This window comes from Amphibalanus amphitrite, unplaced genomic scaffold (genome assembly GCF_019059575.1).
Source record: "Amphibalanus amphitrite isolate SeventyFive unplaced genomic scaffold, NRLGWU_Aamphi_draft 001923F_arrow, whole genome shotgun sequence".
Classification (NCBI taxonomy): Eukaryota; Metazoa; Arthropoda; class Thecostraca; order Balanomorpha; family Balanidae; genus Amphibalanus; species Amphibalanus amphitrite.
In genome coordinates, this window is record NW_024883416.1 from 33,373 (window position 1) to 51,609 (window position 18,237).

At 44.7% G+C, this 18,237-nt stretch overlaps 1 protein-coding gene across 1 annotated transcript in view; it reads left to right on the forward strand.

Annotated features, from left to right (window-relative positions):
• The window catches only part of LOC122375798 (guanylate cyclase 32E-like), a gene marked incomplete at its 3' end in the record, with an annotated part of 77,543 nt that overhangs the window by 22,315 nt on the left and 36,991 nt on the right, over positions 1-18,237 (forward strand). Inside the window, exon 3 of the mRNA XM_043355327.1 lies at positions 17,028-17,207. Within this exon, the coding sequence (XP_043211262.1) occupies positions 17,028-17,207 (180 nt within the window). The remainder of the gene's footprint in view (positions 1-17,027; positions 17,208-18,237) is intronic.

Below are 18,237 nucleotides of genomic sequence, written 5' to 3' on the forward strand. Positions count from 1 at the left end.
GGTAGGGGTAGGGGTAGGGGTAGGGGTAGTGGTAGGAGTAGTAGTAGGGGTAGGGGTAGTGGTAGGGGTAGTAGTAGGGGTAGTAGTAGGGGTAGGGGTAGGAGTATGGGTAGTAGTAGTGGTAGGGGTAGGGGTAGATGTAGTGGTAGGGGTAGGGGTAGGGGCAGGGGTAGGGGTAGGGGTAGTGGTAGTGGTAGGTGTATTGGTAGGGGTAGTGGTAGGGGTAGGTGTATTGGTAGGGGTAGTGGTAGGGGTAGGGGTAGTGGTAGGGGTAGTGGTGGAGGCAAAAGCAGAACAGTGGCCCGGGCTGATCCCAGCGGACGAGAGGTGACCATGTGACCTGGCCTGACCCAAAGCGACCGGGGCTGACCCCTTTGACCCGTCTTGACCCCGTATCACCCAAATTTCATCCAACAACGCCCTCAGAACAGTTCTTTTTTAAATTCTCTTCACATTTCCGTCCATATCTATGCTTCTAGACGACACATCGACATGAATCAAACACCATTCGAAAGCAAATTGGCTGGTGCCGCAATTTTTTTCTACCACGCAGCAAAGCAAGTGGCGCAGCCGCTTGTCTATCTTACTATTTGAACAGGATCCGTCTGTCTGTAAGTCTGTCTGTCCGCCACGCCGTGTAGTGGGTTCAATTTAGCCGGCCTACAGGGCAGACGGTATATCGTAGGGGGTTGAAAGTTGCACACCTTCTAGGTGACAGAGCGGGTCAGCGCCTTTTCTAGGTTCCGACTCGCTGGGGTGCACGGTTCGCGCGTGGCGGGCGCCGGAAGAACGCCAATGAAATTTAATCGGTTCGTAGATCTTCACTGAGAGCCGGGGTCGACAAACTTTGTGAGCTAAATGCATGCCGATCGGTGGCGGGTGCCTCGCATTGGCGGATGGGCAAGTTATTAATTTGAATAAAAAGTGGCGAGAGAATGTGTTGATTTTCGTTCAATGGGAATAGTTTGTGATACGAGTTTGCAAATGCACCACGTTTGCCGCAATGCGTCACATTGGTCACAGGGCGTCATTTTTGCCGCAAATCGCACAGTTTTGTCAAATATGGTCCGATAAGGGTACAATTTGTTGCCAGGATACATGCTCAACCAACAGGTTCAGATACGTTTGCCGCAATGCGTCACATTTGTCTCTGGGCGGTGTGTTTGTCCCACGACTGCTGTTGCACTCGCCCGAGGACGCCTTCCCACTCTTCTGCAAGCGGTGTCAGTTTCCTGGCCGCCCGGCCTTTGCCCTCATAAGGCGCGGGGTCAGCCCCTCGGCAGGGTGGCTGTGTTCCCTCACCTTCAGTCACGGCCAGCTCTACGTGGTGGCCTCGCGCGTCGAACGGTCAGATGACCTGCGCTTCACCCTCCCCGCCTGCAGCCACGGCGTGACTCGCAACGTGGTTTACACTGAGGTACCGCTTAAAGGGATTATCAGGGTTTAAAAATTGAAAGGAATTGGCATAAATTTCCAATCAATGAACTCCCCAGACTCTGCCGATTCTAAAGATATGCATAAAATGTAAATCGGTACCAAAATTTGCGAGATATAGCCGTTTCAAAATTGACAAAATTGTACTTACTCACGCAAAACAAGTACTTGGGCGGCCAAGTTGGCCCATCGCTAAAATGTAAACAAAGAGCAGCCTTGGGAAATTTCGCCAAGGCCGCCGCACCGCACTGGCGATTTCCACAAGACTGTTTTGTTTTTGTCTGTTGTTTTTAGGGCCTTGCAACAAGATTTCAGTGCTTGGCATTGGATTTGGATATGAACAAATTGAAGATTTGCTTTTCAATAAGACAGCAAGTGTTATCAACATTGCCAAAGTTATTATATGGGTGTGATTTGAATAGCTTGTCTAACTTACTATTCCAACAGAATCCGTCTGTCTGTCTGTGTGTCCGCACATCGTGTAGTGGGTTCAATTTGTTACGCCTACACGGCAGACGGTTTGTCGTAGGAGATTGAAATTTGCACACCTTATAGGTGACAGAACGGGTCAGCGCCTTTTCTAGGTTTCGACTCGCTGGGGTGCACGGTTGGCACGTGACGCGCGCCGGAAGAACGCCAATGAAATTTTGATCGGTTCGTAGATCTTCACTGAGAGCCAGGGTCGACAAACTTTGTGAACTAAATGCATGCCGATCGGTGGCGGGTGCCTCGCATTGGCGGATGGGCAAGTTTTAATTTTAATAAATAGTGGCGAGAGATTGTGTAGATTTTCGTTGAATGGCAACAGTTTGTGATAGGAATTTTCAAATGCACGTTTGTCGCAATGCGTCACATTTGTCCCAAGGCTCCATCTTCGTCGCAAATCGCACAGTTTTGTCAAATATAGTCCGATATGGGTGCAATTTGGTGCCAAGATGCATGCTCACTCGCCGGGTGAAAATGCGCCGCGTTTGTCGCAATGCGCCACATATGCCACAAAGCACCATTTCCGACAAATACGATTAAGCGTAATGGAATGGCACGAATAGGGGCAGGGCTGGGAACACTTTAAGTCTGATATTTTAGTACTGATTGGATCCAATTATTCTGTGACCTGACATGACCCAGCGGTGTTGGTAGGGGTAGGGGTAGGGGTAGTGGTAGGGGTAGGGGTAGGGGTAGTGGTAGGGGTAGTGGTAGGGGTAGTGGTAGGGGTAGTGGTAGGGGTAGTGGTACGAGTAGTAGTAGTAGGGGTAGGGGTACTGGAAGGGGTAGTAGTAGGGGTAGTAGTAGGGGTAGTAGTAGGGGTAGTGGTAGGGTAGTGGTAGGGGTAGGAGTATGGGTAGGAGTAGGGGTAGGGGTATGGGTAGGGGTAGTGGTAGGGGTAGTGGTAGGGGTAGTGGTAGGGGTAGTGGTAGGGGTAGTGGTAGGGGTAGGGGTAGTGGTAGGGGTAGTGGTAGGGTTAGTGGTAGGGGTAGGGGTAGTGGTAGGGGTAGTGGTAGGGGTAGTGGTAGGGGTAGGGGTAGTGGTGGAGGCAAGAGTAGAATTGTGGCCCGGGCTGATCCCATCGGACGAGAGGTGACCTATGTGACCTGGCCTGACCCAAAGTGACCGGGGCTGACTCCCTTGGCCTTTCTAGACCCCGTATCAGCCAAATTTCATCCAACAAAACCCTCAGAACAGTTCTTTTTTAATTCTCTTCACATTTCCGTCCATATCTATGCTTCTAGACGACACATCGATTTGAAACGAACACCATTCGAAAGCAAATTGGCTGGTGCCGCAATTTTTTCCTACCACGCAGCAAAGCAAGTGGCGCAGCCGCTTGTATTATCTAAAATAACTCTTAGATGTATTTCCGGATTTTCGGCAAGTCCAATTACATAATATAAAACTGGTGCTTTATGTTCTAACTGGTGTTTGAGTGACCGCTAACAGAAAATGCTGATCAACGAAGCCAATTAGAGTTGCAAAGTTTTCCCTATGGGCTGCTACCGGCACCGCCCCGCCCCACAAAAATTTTCTGGGATACCGGCATGCTACCACGCCCCAAGCAAAAACACCGCCAAATTACCGGCATACTAAAAAACCTGCATTCTTGATTCTGGCTTACCCCTACATGAGATGCCACATTTTGGCAATTTCAGTTACTGCCCCACCCAGCAGCCACCCATTGTCCAACCAAAACTCCAGCAGCCTGATTTTGGCTGAGTTGGCCCCACAAATACCACAATTTTGAAACTCAATTCCAGTTTAGAGCTGTTAAAATATCACCTGTAATCAAAGAGGTATTGCCTACAAAAAGCCTACACACATTCATCAAAAAAGCAAGGTAAAAAAAGAACTTGAATTACTGAAATGTGTTCCTGAAGACTGCACAGTGAGCAGCAATCACATTTACCACAAGCGTTCTTATTTTCCACATTGCCCTAAAATGAACTATAGCTAGCCAAAAATCACAATATAAAAAAACTACAGATTTGGCCATGTTCCTAACTGAGGAAGCGAGATCAACATCTGCTTTTTCCTATCCGCCATGGCTTGTTGGCTCGTAAGATACGAATCATGTAAAAATATGTGTTAATAACTCACTTGTCCTGAGAAGTCACCAAATAATATGTATAAAAACGATATAATATCCTCTCCCATCTCAAACGCGGGAACAAACACAAGGTTATAAAGGATCGAAACAGATGCGCCATAACACAGTTTTTAACCAGCTGATTAAAACACTGCAAAAAAGTTTTAGGACTGCAAACTACTGCCTCGTGAATGATTTTTTTTTTTGATAAAAATCCAACACGATATTAAAATCCAATAAAATCAACACTGTGAGTGTTATTCACTACAAGAAAATCCACTTCTCTTGAGTAATTTAACAAAAAGGGCATATGAATAAATATTACGTCATCAGCTTACATCCTTTTTTTAGGGGACAGAGGATCTTAAAAGTCAATCCTTGGTTGCTTGATCAGCTGATCATATAGCGCCACTTTGTATTCATTTGGTCTGCATGATGTGTTTTCTTGTAAAGATAAGACAAAATGCCAGTTTAATTCATTTTCATTTCATTTTGGAACCGAAGTTAGGCTCAGGGCTTCCTAATACCTGCCTTTTCAGCTGGATTTTCAGTGCCAAATTCTTTGTAGAGTATCTCAGACCACATCTCACGACTCAAGGCCAGTTTCCAAACAATGTGTTTTGTGTTTTGATTCTGCCTTTTGCCTAGGGAATGTTGCCATTAACATTAATTTATTTTATTGTATTATACCTATTACCTACCATTAGACTTACTAATTGGTTGTGCTTTTGCAACATGAATGAGTATTCTTCCTTTGATAGACCACAGTAGATTCTTGACAATTCTTATTAGAGCCAAACCTGTGAAATGCTGAGGTTCATATGTACAATTACCCTTAGCAATGGAACTTCTACCACAAAATGTATTTTGCAGTGGCTAAGATTGCTGTTATTACAATTCAATAAATCAATAGCCTCTTAGTGTCCAAAGTTTGAATCATATGCTGATTTTTTTTTTTGGTGCAAAATCAAAAATACCGGCATGCTACCGGCAGGATATGCCAAATACCACGAAAAAACCTGCGGTAGTGAAAAATTACCGGCATGCCGGTAGTGCGGTAGGGAAATTTTGCAACTCTAAAGCCAATGGAATTAGATTATAAGTGAGCATGAACCTTAGTTACGGTTAATTCACATGATGGTGAAAACCCTGAACACGTAATTCACATGACGGTGAAAACCCTGAACACAATATTTCTTACGCGAGCTGTTGACTTTACTAATAAAATGACGTCTTCTTCTGAAAACGTAAAAATTTGATGATTAATCTTTGTTTGAGAGCAAGTTTTCTACTGTTAAGCATTATTATCTATTGATTATAATTTTTATGGCTGTTTATAGTGACACAAAACAATTTATTGCCACTTCTTTGCTATTGACGTCATTTAAAACTCAAGTGAAATTTTTGATTGAAAGAGGCAATTGTGGCTCGCACGTCCTTGGGGATTTGAGCGAAGATCATTATTTGGAAAAATCAAAATAGATGAATGTTTTTCTTTCTTGGATGCTCACTAGTGTTTTGATGCCTTGCATATCAAAATAGTTTGAGACTTGCTCAGAATGCTGCTTCAAGCCTGGCATATCACACCCCAGAAAATATGCAAGGTAAGAAAGAAGCAAGAGTTTTGACCAGACAATCACTTTTTGACAGTCCATCAACTTCAGTTTCATTTTCCATACCTAACATTGATAATGAAAAGCATCAGGGTCTGTTGTTCTGTCCCACAACCATGCTTCAGGATTTGGCATTAGATGTCTACACTGCTAGTGCTTCTATTCTGGTTCGTTGTTTATGTTTTCTGTTGATGTACATAGGCAGAGGTGCACAAACCTTCCTACTTGCCTACAATGTAGGAGACAGGAAAGAGCCTAAGAGGGTAGCCGCGAGACAGATTTCAGTTTGTGTTTTCTGTACAAAAATGACTATAAAAACAGCTAACTGGTAGCAATTGGTCGGTACAATCAGCTGTCAACGGCATTTGGTCATTACATTTCTTTACGTGTCTTCAAAAACAGTTCCTACAAATCTCCTCCATGAGACACCCACGAGACAGTTCCCATTGGATTAACATTGTGTCTCATGAGACACCGTGTAGGTAAAATGTAGGATGAAAAACTGCGAAAGTGGTGGGCATGTTCCGAAAAACGGCGCACAAATTCTTGGGGCGCCTATCAGTTAAAACAAAACTCCTGTTCGAAAATGGGTTCTGGTAAAGTTTCGTCAGCTGGTTTCCATAGCAACCGCCATTCGTGGGACAAGCTGACACCATTTGCTTAGCGCGTTGCGTGGTAACCAGCTATCGGTGTCAGTTGAATTTGAAAGATAATTGTAACAGTGAACAGCTCGCTTCAGTTGCTGCACTGTGCTGTGGATGTGTGTCTTGTGCAGTGTAAGCAAAGTGTATGAGGACTTTCACATTATATTTTGTGATGGTGTGGTAATAGAAGGTTGTGAGCTCCAAGTGGAGTTAAGGAATTGCCAAAGAAATGAAAACTCTGCATAGGCCGGAAATCTGCAGCCTGCACTTCTATAAACTCTTCATAAGAGGTTCGTGGCAGGGGGCATTTTGGGGAGCGATTATTGATGTGCTGTTAAGTAGGTAGGTACCCAACCTAATTGGCTTGATGAGAACTGAAACCGAAAGTCAAATGAATTGTTAAATTGATTTACCTATCCTATCTCATCACTTCTACTTAAAAAAAAAATCCATTCATTTTGATTGATTAAGAACAACATTGAAAGATGCTAACATGCAGGTAACTACCTACCTAGCTCTAATGTAAATAGGTACCTAATAATTTCCTTCAAAAGAATATATGGCTCTTCAATGTACTGGAGATTTAGTAATTGAAGTCATCTCACTTCATTTTGAACATTACCTAGGTATAACTTCCCTAAACTGCATGACAAATTTTCAATTTCCTTGTTGTAACACCAATTACCACAAACATTCATCTGGGCACAAGGCTCACAACATCAAATTATTCATGTTTTATAGACAGGTACCTATACAGCAAAAATGCAACAGAGATATGTGATTATTTTCAACATAGGCTTTGTGCTCAGTTGTGTATATAATAATTTTGTGGGTGGAAAATGTGTCTGTCATGAATTGTCTACAGGTCTGTGTAGAATTGTAATTAATATGATAATAGAAAAAGGAATGGTCGGTTAAGTAGTCAACATGTTTACTCAATAACAAGATATGCCGGCATGGAGTTTGCTCATGAGTTTGCTCAAAAACCTTTCAGTTAGTGTGGGAAGCATAGCAATTTGAAGCATATGCTTATAAAACTTATTTGTAATGGGGTTTGTGAAGTTCTTCATAAATTTCACACCTAGCAATGTACCTACCTAATGCATTGCATTACTTTAAAAAGAGGGAGACCATACAAGTTGTCAGGTAGGTAGGCTTTGACAATGATTTCAAGATTTCAAGGTGATCTGTGCTTTTTGCTTATATCTTGTCCTCATTCTCTGACTAAAGGAGTGGCATTGGCAATACAATCTGACTTGTTCTATTTTCCTCTTGCCTTGCCATTTTTGACATAATCCTTGCCCAGGCTATATGTTGGTATGATGAAGGTCAATCAGATGACATATTTCAAATATTACAGTCATGATTTCAGTTGAATTTGCCTAACTTTATTTAAGCAATATAAGATTACACATTGCATAGCTATAACAGCAATATTTGAGCCACCACTGGCATAGAAATTAATAGGTTGCAAAACATTACTCAGCAAGAAGAAATCAGTCATTGACAGCGGAGAAAACACATCTAGACTTGACAATAAATTACAATTGATTATTCTTCTACCATTCATGTTGGCATAAGTAATAATTCAAATGGATACTTAGTGCATTTTTCTAAAGATTTTAAGCACATGAGATCCATCCAAAGGCACAGACTCGGAACAAAGGCTGTGCTATAAACAAGGATATTGCACCTTTTTGGTATTTTAACATGTTGTTATATTCCGACATCCTAAGAAAAATAATATGGTAATCTGCCCTGCTTCATTTGATACGTATCGATGAGTAATTGGATGTTGCGGGAATGCAGTTAGTTTTCCGGCAGTTGTCTCCAGCAGCGACAAAATGGCCGCTTACTTTCTGTCAAACATTTGCTTTCATATGGCTAAGTACATTAATTTCACTTAGTCTAACTTTTTCTAGCAAATCTCCAGTTTTACTTCGGAAAAACCGGCAGCGTGTTCCACATTGGTGACCCCGCCAGGCGAGGCAGTTCGTCGATGTCCTTCGGTCATATAACCCCCAATAAAACTAGCGCGTCGAACGATCGGCAGCATGGATGGTCTCACACCATCCATGGCAGGGACCGACCTCACAGAGCCACGCAGAAAACAGGAATATCGGATTTATCTGCCTCTAAACTGTAATGTATGAATGCGTCGTGAAAATTTTACAAGACAGCTGAGGTTTGCTAAGCAAGAAAAAATAGACCAGGATCTGTATTAGCGAAGAGATTAGCGATGCACGTGAAATGTGTAAAGATTGCAGTATACCTAGATGTAGTCAGCGATGGATTATAAAAGGATTTAAAGCCGCTTCTTAAAGCCTACAGTCAAAACGTTTTCTGAACGTTTGTGCTCCTCAATATGATAGGTATTCCATAGCAATTTAATGGGCTTCGTCCCATTAGCAAATATTGCAAAATCGTCCTCAAATAATGTTTTCTTACCTAAATGAAGTAATGTTGATCCAGGAAAAAACTTGTTACACACTCCTTAAAGTTTCATATTCCAAAACAGAAGCACTGATGTGCACCGTACACTGCAGCGTTACGTCACTTCACCTTCAGCCCGCCAAGTAGTAACTGCCCCACTAAACGGGAGAGGGACGCTATGGGACGGCAGATGGACGCCCGTCTGGTCCATGTGGAACTGAACCCTCATTGGATGAGAGGAATTAATTGAGAGTCCCGGTGGTTTTATGAGGGTAGTTCTTGACTTTCCAGTGTTTCCAGACACAGTCAACAACCAGACCGCCTCACTCTAGTCTATTTATACACCACCAGTGTCCAGTATGCATTTCAGGTGGAGGTGTACCAAGTCCTGCCTCGCACTTTGCCCAAATCAGCGCATACTGTATGTCTGTCGGCTTCTTAAAAAATGACGATATATCTGCGGATAGCTTCAGAAATAAAAACACTTCAGGAATAGCGTTTACGTCCTGTAAATATAAATCACTGTAATGTAAATAACCAGCTTTACTTGAAAGTATAGATATGTTGAGATATACCTAAGGATGATCGGTGAGACAAACCGGAGCCATCGGAGACCGTGTAGGAGACAGGCTGGGCTATTTGTGTACCTCTGTACATAGGTACCTACCTACCCATCTTTCTTAACCCCTTGCAAGGGCTTGTGTAGGCATGCGATGCGCATCAGGCTTCAGGCCTTCCGCCTAAAGCCAGATACACAACCACTTAACCTATGATGCTTCATGAGCTTGAGATGAGAATCTATAGCCCATTGCAATGTGCTTTTGGCTATATGTTTCAACCAGAAACAACTTATTATATACTAATTGGTTGCATTTCATTGAAAGTATCCACGGCCGGCTGACGGCTGGCTGCCCACAGTTTGCCACGGCTGTGGGCGGCTGTGGCTGTGGAGCCACGGCTGCGGGGCGGCTAGGCTGTGGAAAATTGCAGCCGTGCAGAACTCTAACCCAATACCTATCCGCTCAGACCGGAGGAGCTCGCTGGCCCTGTTCCATGTTTACAGCTATTGATGTTCTCAGTCGACCTGCATTGATCAACGATTACATACAACTTCAAGAACACTTAACAAGTTCCGGAGTCATCTAGCTAGCTAGAAATAGCATGTGCTTAATCAAAAGGCCAGGTGATCCATTCGGAACACGGTTTCGGCCTGAATCCACGCACGCTTCGGATGCTTGATGTTACTGTACTTAATACCCTGGAAATTTCGACTAATGGTGACGAGGGTATGAATCAATTATTCCCTCCTATGTGTCCACCTGTGTGAATCGCCCGCCTTGTAACCACTTAGTCCGTTGTTTGGGCACCCATTGTCAGGAGCGCGATGTAGGCCGACCCATTGTCACACGATGTGGTGCCCGAATCGCTCGATTGTAATGCTGAGAACGCAGACAGAAAGAAACTCGTATTTAGGGCAGTTCTTTAGATGTTGAACTCCACTAGCTTCCAATTGACTTGGACTACTTCAGCTGCTGTGACGTTTTGCGTCTCCCTGGAAAGCACGTTGCCATGCTTACTTCCTGGTTAGGGGTAAGGAAGCCTTTGATCCTCAGAACCCAACCTTTTGGCGCTCAAATACACCGGAACAACTCAAAGTCAAACTCAAATACAAATTGAACGGGTGATCATCAAAGACGACGAGAGCCAAACGCGGTCAGTCATTTCTTCACGCTGTAAGTTGTAACTGATGCACTGATATGTATACAAAACGCCCACTTCTCAAGCATTCGGACGCAAGCAAACAAGCTGCGTCACCTGTTGGGGTGCCATTTCCTGTTCGCTCCATCGTTTTATATTTTTGATTGAATATTTCCTCGAAGACAATGACATTTCCGCTCGATGAAAGCGAGTAAGCCTTGAGGATTAGGGTATAAATAAAATGCAAATGCTTATGACTGAAGCTCAAATACTGGGACTACAGGGGCTTCGCAACTTCGGCAGTAGTTGGGCAGTTTGAGGCGCCCCTTCCGATCAATATCTATTATATCGACCCCACACCGAGCTCTGTAGACCGTCCTTTCAACATCAAAGATCGTTCTTCCTGCCGACTGGTCCAGGATAATTCTCCTATCAGAGCACGTCATCGGTCTCGCTAGGCTGAAGTTTAATCCAACAATGGTCTCTTTTATTGAACCCTGGAGCAATAATTTCAACTGAAGCGTAGTGTAATATAAGCGCCCCATCAAATTGCTTTCAATTTCCACAACAGGTTTCGTCAAATACAAACGTTATTGCGATGGGAGTTATACCACTGTACAAATACAAGAATCATGATAATTGATAATTGTTTGCGTCTTTTTCAGCCCATGTAGAAACTTCTTGCGCGATAAGTACAAATTTATTAGATATTGGATACAAATTCAAGCCATATCATTAAGAACAATGAGGGTGTGTGCACTGTAAAATGTACGTGACTTCTGTTTGAGTGCGTTTTTAGGAAGGTGCGTGTTTGTGTGGCTAGACATTTAAGGCAGGTATATATTTATGGTTAGCGAATCTTACCCTGAACGTTTCCTAATGGCGCTTGCCCCGTTGACAATTTTCCTTTTACGAGTTTTCCGATCAAACTTTCTCGGTCGTTTCATCTGACTCTTGTATCCAATTAGCGCGCTGCGGCCGGCGTAGTGCTGGTCCGGTAAACAGACTGCAGCGTGCGGTCACACATCTGACCTTTACCGCGCCATTAGGGCATGCAACAGGGCGACGCGCCGGCGACCTACCTGACCTGGCGGCGCCCCACCTGCCGCCGACCTACCTGACCTTGCAGCACTCGATGTTCCACGGACTTACCTGACCTACACCCGACGCTCCATCGACCTGCCTGATCTGGCGGCACCCCCGATGCTTCGCTGGGCACTGACCTTCCTGAACTGGCGTCGCCTGACGCTCCACCAACAGCCAGCACGGATACGATGAGTGATGACTGTGGATCATCTCCAATTTATAAGCTTATAAGTGTGACCGTATTATTCGTTTTGAGAGATACAAAATTGATTGCTTCCATAAACGGAGAGCTCCCAGCTTCAATTGCCTTGCGCTGACGGATCAACACGATTAATCTTGTCTAGACCTTATGACCTTATTCTTTTTTAATGATCAATTCAATGTGCAAATGAGAACAAAATCATCATGTCAAAGCCCGTGCTTATCTATGCCAGGTAAAGCGCGAATTGGTCGGCCCGTGGGGGCCTTAGGGACCAGCAACTACAAAATGCCTACATCATTCGCTGTGGCTCATGACGACCACTTCTACTCGTTTCTTTTTCTACTCGTACATACCTTGTTTCTGTTGTCATGTTCAATGCTGACACATTCTGCCAATGTTGTGAGCAAGATATCGGTACAGATATAATTAAATAAGGTATTTTCATGTTGTGCTGGGCTTGATCCGATCTAAGTAGATGCAAAGTACGCTTTTCTACAGCTAAGAACGGAATGTTGATGTGTTCATGGCCGTTCCGTGTTTGTACAGGGTGTTTCACTAAAAGTGTCAAAAAGTAAAAGGTCATAATGCACATAATAACAATGTTTTCTAAGGAAATTTGCATATCATTTCATCCGCAATTGTTGGACATTTGAATATATAAAAACGATATCACCGTCACTCAAACCTATTCCACACATCTGCCCCTTCTTTTGATGCACCGTTTCGGCACGTGTCCGGAGGTGCCTCACAGCCCGTTTTCATCTTCAGCGTCCAGACTGTCGGCAAAGCCTTGAATTGTGCTCTTCAGCTCCCGAAGTGATGCGACTTGAGTCTTCCTCAGCTCTGCGAGAGCTACTGAGTCACTGACCAAACCAGAGGCTTAGCGGTGACAGATCGGGGCTTCGCGCTGGCCAGGGGCGGGCGGCAAGGCAGCTGATTATTCGGCCCAGGAGCTTCTGGTCCAGTCAGTTCCTGGTGGCTACAGCCGTTACAGTGGTTGATTTTAATAACTTGTAAGGCCCTGGCTATTTCTGATGTTGGAATTAGCTTCTTGTTATCTTCAAAGGCCCTCAAAAAGACCCTGACCTTCTCAACGGTTTCCGCCGAGAGGTGGGGGCAACCCCGCCTTTTTTGGACTGGAACTGGCATCGAAGGAACCCTTTTAAACCTCTCAACAAGCCCTTTGAAACTTTTATAATCTGGAACGTAGCGAGGTGAGAGAGTAAAAAGTTTCCTGAAAAGTCGGCATACGGTTTCAATGTTTCTGATGGCACCAAATGTACATAAGTGTAATTCATCCCTCCTGTTGCGGTGTAAATAACCTGTTCTTGTTCTGCATAAGGAAAAAATGACTAGTAACTTTGGCCTACTGCCCTCGCTCCGTATAAGTGTAAAATATATCTTAAATGGATAAATAATAAATGTCCAAAAATTTGCAACAAAGCCACGTGCGCAGACACGTGATTTGCATATTCTATATATCTTTCATAGGCATTTACTTTTTGACACTTTTAGTGAAACACCCTGTAGGATGCCTTACATAGGTGCGCACTGCTCGCTAATCTAATTATGCTATGAATCGATACACTCAATTTCCACACCGGATTCAAGCAGCTGATATTTCGCGAAAACTATCGACAGCCTCCGCTCCAGCCGGCTGATTCCCGTTTCAGTTTTGGGAGCGTCGAGCTCTGGTGGCAATCACCGGCCGACTGTGGTGCAGACCCAGTTCACAGACCTGCAGCTAACGCAATTTAGACAGCGCTAATGTCGCACTGGGATCGCGGCGAACGCCAGTGCCGCCCCCCGGGGCGCAATCGAGTCATTGATGAGAGCGGGAGATAACAGCGGGTAGGCAGAATGGTGGATGAGAATGCGTTGGGGCACTTACTGGGCGACTATGTTAGGTGTCGCGAAGGTGGCCGTGCCTACTTGGAACTGTCACCCAGGCTTGATATTTCATCTGTCGAAGAACCTTTTGCTGTTGTCAACTGCCAGTTATTTTATAATTTCTGCTATGCTTTAAATAAGAATGCGGATAAAAACAGCTGAAGCTAGATCCCTGGAAGTGCATAAGTACATACATGGGCATAGTCATTTGTGGAATGTTGATCGAGTGACTAACTATGCCTGGTTATGGTTTTTGGGAGCCATCGCCGTGCACACCGCAGTGTGAGCGCGTTCGGGTATTTCCGTTGACCGGGCCATGCCGCTGTTTATGCTGGCCTTATAGGCGCGCTGTCGCCATCCATGATAATGCGTCATTCCCGTAAGTTGATTACGCGTGACACCAGCTGAGCCCGTGGTGTGCGGCCCTCCTATCAGTCTCCACACCAGTCACCAAACGACCGCAAACGACTCTCACAATATTGCGCGGACCGTGAACACCTCTGGACCAAACGTGCTAATGGCTAATTCTGAAAAGTAACCGTGGCCCCAAATGCATGAGCAAGAAAATGCATAGGAACGGGTGCATTTACTTGGACCTATCAGGAACGGATTTTCCCATCAGCTCCAAATTGTAATTAGCTTGTAATACGCTTATTTCGTTTGCAATTCGTTTGCAATGCTTCGCTCATGTATCTCCGGTCATTGAATATGGTTTGTTGTTATTAGCGATGTTCTTCTTCATGTTTATTGTATTCCTTTTATTATTTTATTCCCCTAACTGACGTGACGCTGTAGGCAACGTGTGCGATCTATGGTGCTGGAGGAATTGAAACGTATGTAAGATGGGATTTTGCAGGATATGGGGAGAATAGATCGTTTTGGTTCGCGGAGACTTCTCTTTTATGATTTTTCACCGCAAGCTATTTCGGGCATTTTGTGGTTAAGTTGGCTGAAGTGGATTTGAGATTGATTCCAGAATGCAAAGGCGGAGCTGAGACGCCTATTGCGGAATGGCTGGCAAAGTCGGGCTTGTATATAAGCTGCACGGTGTAACTGAGGAGCTCCACGAAGTGATACCGTTGAGACTGACGAGAGGGACGCTCGCCCGTCTTTCAGAAACTACCGGAATGTGTTATGTGATAAGGATGAATTGTAGGGAAAATTAAGGCGGTGCCTAGGACAGCATTTGTTGACAATTCATTTGTGGCTTTAGAAATAAAATCGTCAGCTGTAAATTATCACCATCTGAATCAGCTGACGTCTATCTAGCCCGCGCCCCGTAGGGCTACCGGCGGACCCTACCACCCGTAGGGGGGGGGGGGGGGCGTTTCGGCCCCCCCCTAAGATCTCGGAAAGTTACCGGCCGATTTTCAAAATTCAAACGGCGTTCGATAGCCCCACCCGGGAACTACCTTGTGACCAAATTTCATTGACCTAGGTCAAACCGATGACGTCACAGGTCAGGTCAAATGTCATATTTTCACCGTTCACAGGCAATTCAAGAAATGTGCTGTGAAAGCGAGTAAATTGGTAATTTATTGAAAACCATCGATGGTACAATGTTCGTCAAACACATACTTTGCTATCTGAGGTCACTGATACCAGGTCAGGTCACAGCGAGGTCAGGTCACCGGGGGTCACAATATGAATGTGTCGTGTGATACATGTTTTATGGTCCATTTTACATGACAAATGCGATTATGTGGGTTAGGCAACCTTTGGGGCCAGCCTAGGTCACGTTTTTGTGAAGGTCAGGTCAAGGTCAGGTCAAATTAGGTCAAATTTCAAAGTTGATATTTTTGCATAAAATGGGTATCGATTCGATGCAGCTCGTCACGGGGAGTCTAATGGTGGTCTTCGTTTTACTCTACGAGTTCTAGAATTGCCAAAAATTGAGTTTGAAAATTTGACGTCATCATTTTTGAAGTTTTTTCGCTATAACTTGGCCAAAAAACGAGGTATCGATCTGAAATTTGGTATGTAGATAGAAGACGGTAGGCACTATCACATATATTCCGGTTTTTTTTCGAAACTCAAAAAACTTTTTGGATTTTTGGCGAATATATAAAAAAATGTTTTTTTGATTTTTGGGGGTCAAAACTCAAAAATTTCAGAAATTCGAGATAGCAGTTTTGTAGCCCTGTCAATTCTACACCTTTTATGTCTTGATCATTTTTCTGTATCTTCAAAGCTGTAGTCCTGACAGGTCTTCTCGCGAAGGTCTTTTTTCGGTCGAAAATGACAGAACATGACGTCACTCTGACGTCATTTGTGGCCAACCTATCATAGCCTCTGGAAAAAATTTTTGGTCACAATGTGTAAAATTGATGCCCGGAGGGGTCCTGAAAGTTTGGTGGCGATATCTCCAGCCGTTTAGGAGATATCGACCGAAAAGGACAGGGGGGGGGCCGTTTCGGCCCCCCCCCCTACGGGGCGCGGGCTAGCGGAACTGCGCCGACTCTAGCCTTTTTGGAGGGTTTGCTAAAGCCTGGGACACATCTTTCAAGCGTGCATATCACAAATTGACTCATACACACTGAGATGCGTGTCGGGAGCGGAAAATATGCGATGTTTTTTATGGAAAGTGCTGAGAAGGCATGGACCTAAATTGCGAATGTGAATCAACTGATCCCACTACATGCCCTATCTATATGAACACAATTGAACCAATTATGTTGTACATCATTCCATAGAACTTTCCAGCTCAGCTCTTTGTGATCTTCTAACGCCATTGTACGTTCATATATTGAGTTGGTCTTCATTATTGTTTGTGACATGAGAGAGGTCAGCCTCGTGGAATAATTGTGTTCATAGCGTGCTTCATGCTCCTTGCATCCTGGGACGGCGCTCTAGCGTGCTCGTGTCATGGTGAGTTCCGTCCTGGCTGCATGGAGCGGAAGCTTTTACACGGTCTCTCAAGAGACCGCGGCCTGATATTCAGACAGCACAAAGATGGAACGGCTGAGACAATCTCTGAGCAGAAAACGAAAAAAACAGAGGAAGAACATGAAAGGGAGAGGGATAGAGAGAGAGAGAGAGAGAGAGAGAGAGAGAGAGGGAGAGAGAGAGAGGGAGAGAGATAGAGGTAGAGATAGAGATAGAGATAGAGATAGAGATAGAGATAGAGATAGAGATAGAGATAGAGATAGAGAGAGAAAGAGAGAGAGAAATATAAAGGGGAGAGAGAGAGAGAGAGAGAGAGAGAGAGAGAGAGAGAGAGAGAGAGAGAGAGAGAGAGAGAGAGAGAGAGAGAGAGAGAGGGAGGGAGAGAGGGGGGTTTAAGAGTGGTCGGAGTGTTGAGTGTTGTCGAAAATAGATCTGCTTTTTATTTTCATTTTCCATTTTCTAGTGCACATGCTCAAAATGGGTCAGGGAATCCAGAAAGCCAGATGACAGCCCCTCACGGCCACCAGCCGTATAACCCCACCCCCTCTCTGTACCCACAGCAATGCTCTGACCCGCGCGTCTCGGACAAGGAGACCTACCCGACGACGGCTCGCACCCGTCCGCCGTCCACCAAGATCTCCAAGTCGGTGGTATCGCTGCTGCTGAGGTTCGGCTGGGACCGTATCGTCATGGTGCGCTCCACAAAGAAGGAGTGGAGCATGATCGCCGACGCCATCAGGGTGAGGATGACGTTAATTATCCCTGGGTTATAAATCACAACAGTTTGTTATCGAGATACCTTCATTGCCACTAAATCCGACTTGCCACAAGCACCAAACAAACAAACCTAAAATCAGTTCATGGTATCTTGTTTTGTTCACTACGTTTCATTCAAACCGCGACGAGAGAACCAGACATCGATCTCTTCTCAAGTCCTTAATTACCCCACCTTTGGCGCAAACATTTCATCAGCGTTTTGTGTAACTACACACCAGAGCTGGGCAAGTGCGTTCCTTTAGTGCGTTCCTGCGTTCTTCCGTACGTACGCACCGCCCTTTTTAGGAACGCAAGAACGCAGGAACGCAAAGTTTTTCAAAGGAACGCAAGTAAGAGGAACGCACCACCCGAAATTTTGAAGCGTTCCTGCGTTCTTGCGGAACCACCCGAAAAATCATATTGCTGCCAACGACCTCTGTGTCAAATGTTTGAATCTCGAGTACGTGTGTTTGCCGGTAGAGGCGCCACTTGTCGGTCGAATCGAGGAAGGCTTGTTTAGATTTAGTGGTGATGTTCACTATTCGATTCGGTTTCAGGCATTAAATGTGTAAAGTAAATATGATAACTTTTACTTAGATACATCTTTCAACTTAACTATTGTTTTTAAGCAGGTCGTATTTTTTTGAAAACCCTACGGATGATATTGGTAAAACGTATTTCAGATATTCGATTCGGAAAAGAGATGTCGAGCTGCTTTTCGGCCCCACGTCGCCATTCTGGGTATTCTGTGATCGATTCCCCCCGTGTTTGGTTGGGCCCGCGCCGCGTGGTTCGGCGGTATTTCTTTGTCCACGACTTCGGTTGTGAAGAACACGCCTGTAGTGTTGGACTGGCGCGATTTGCCTACTTTGTCCGCTACAGTGTTGCGTTGCACTGATTTTGGTATGATTTGCTGCTTGGTAGAGCCAGAATACAATACGGGTTAATAGTTTGGGACGCAGGAACGCAGGAACGCTAACGCACCGAGCGAAAAAAAATTGAGGAACGCTATTC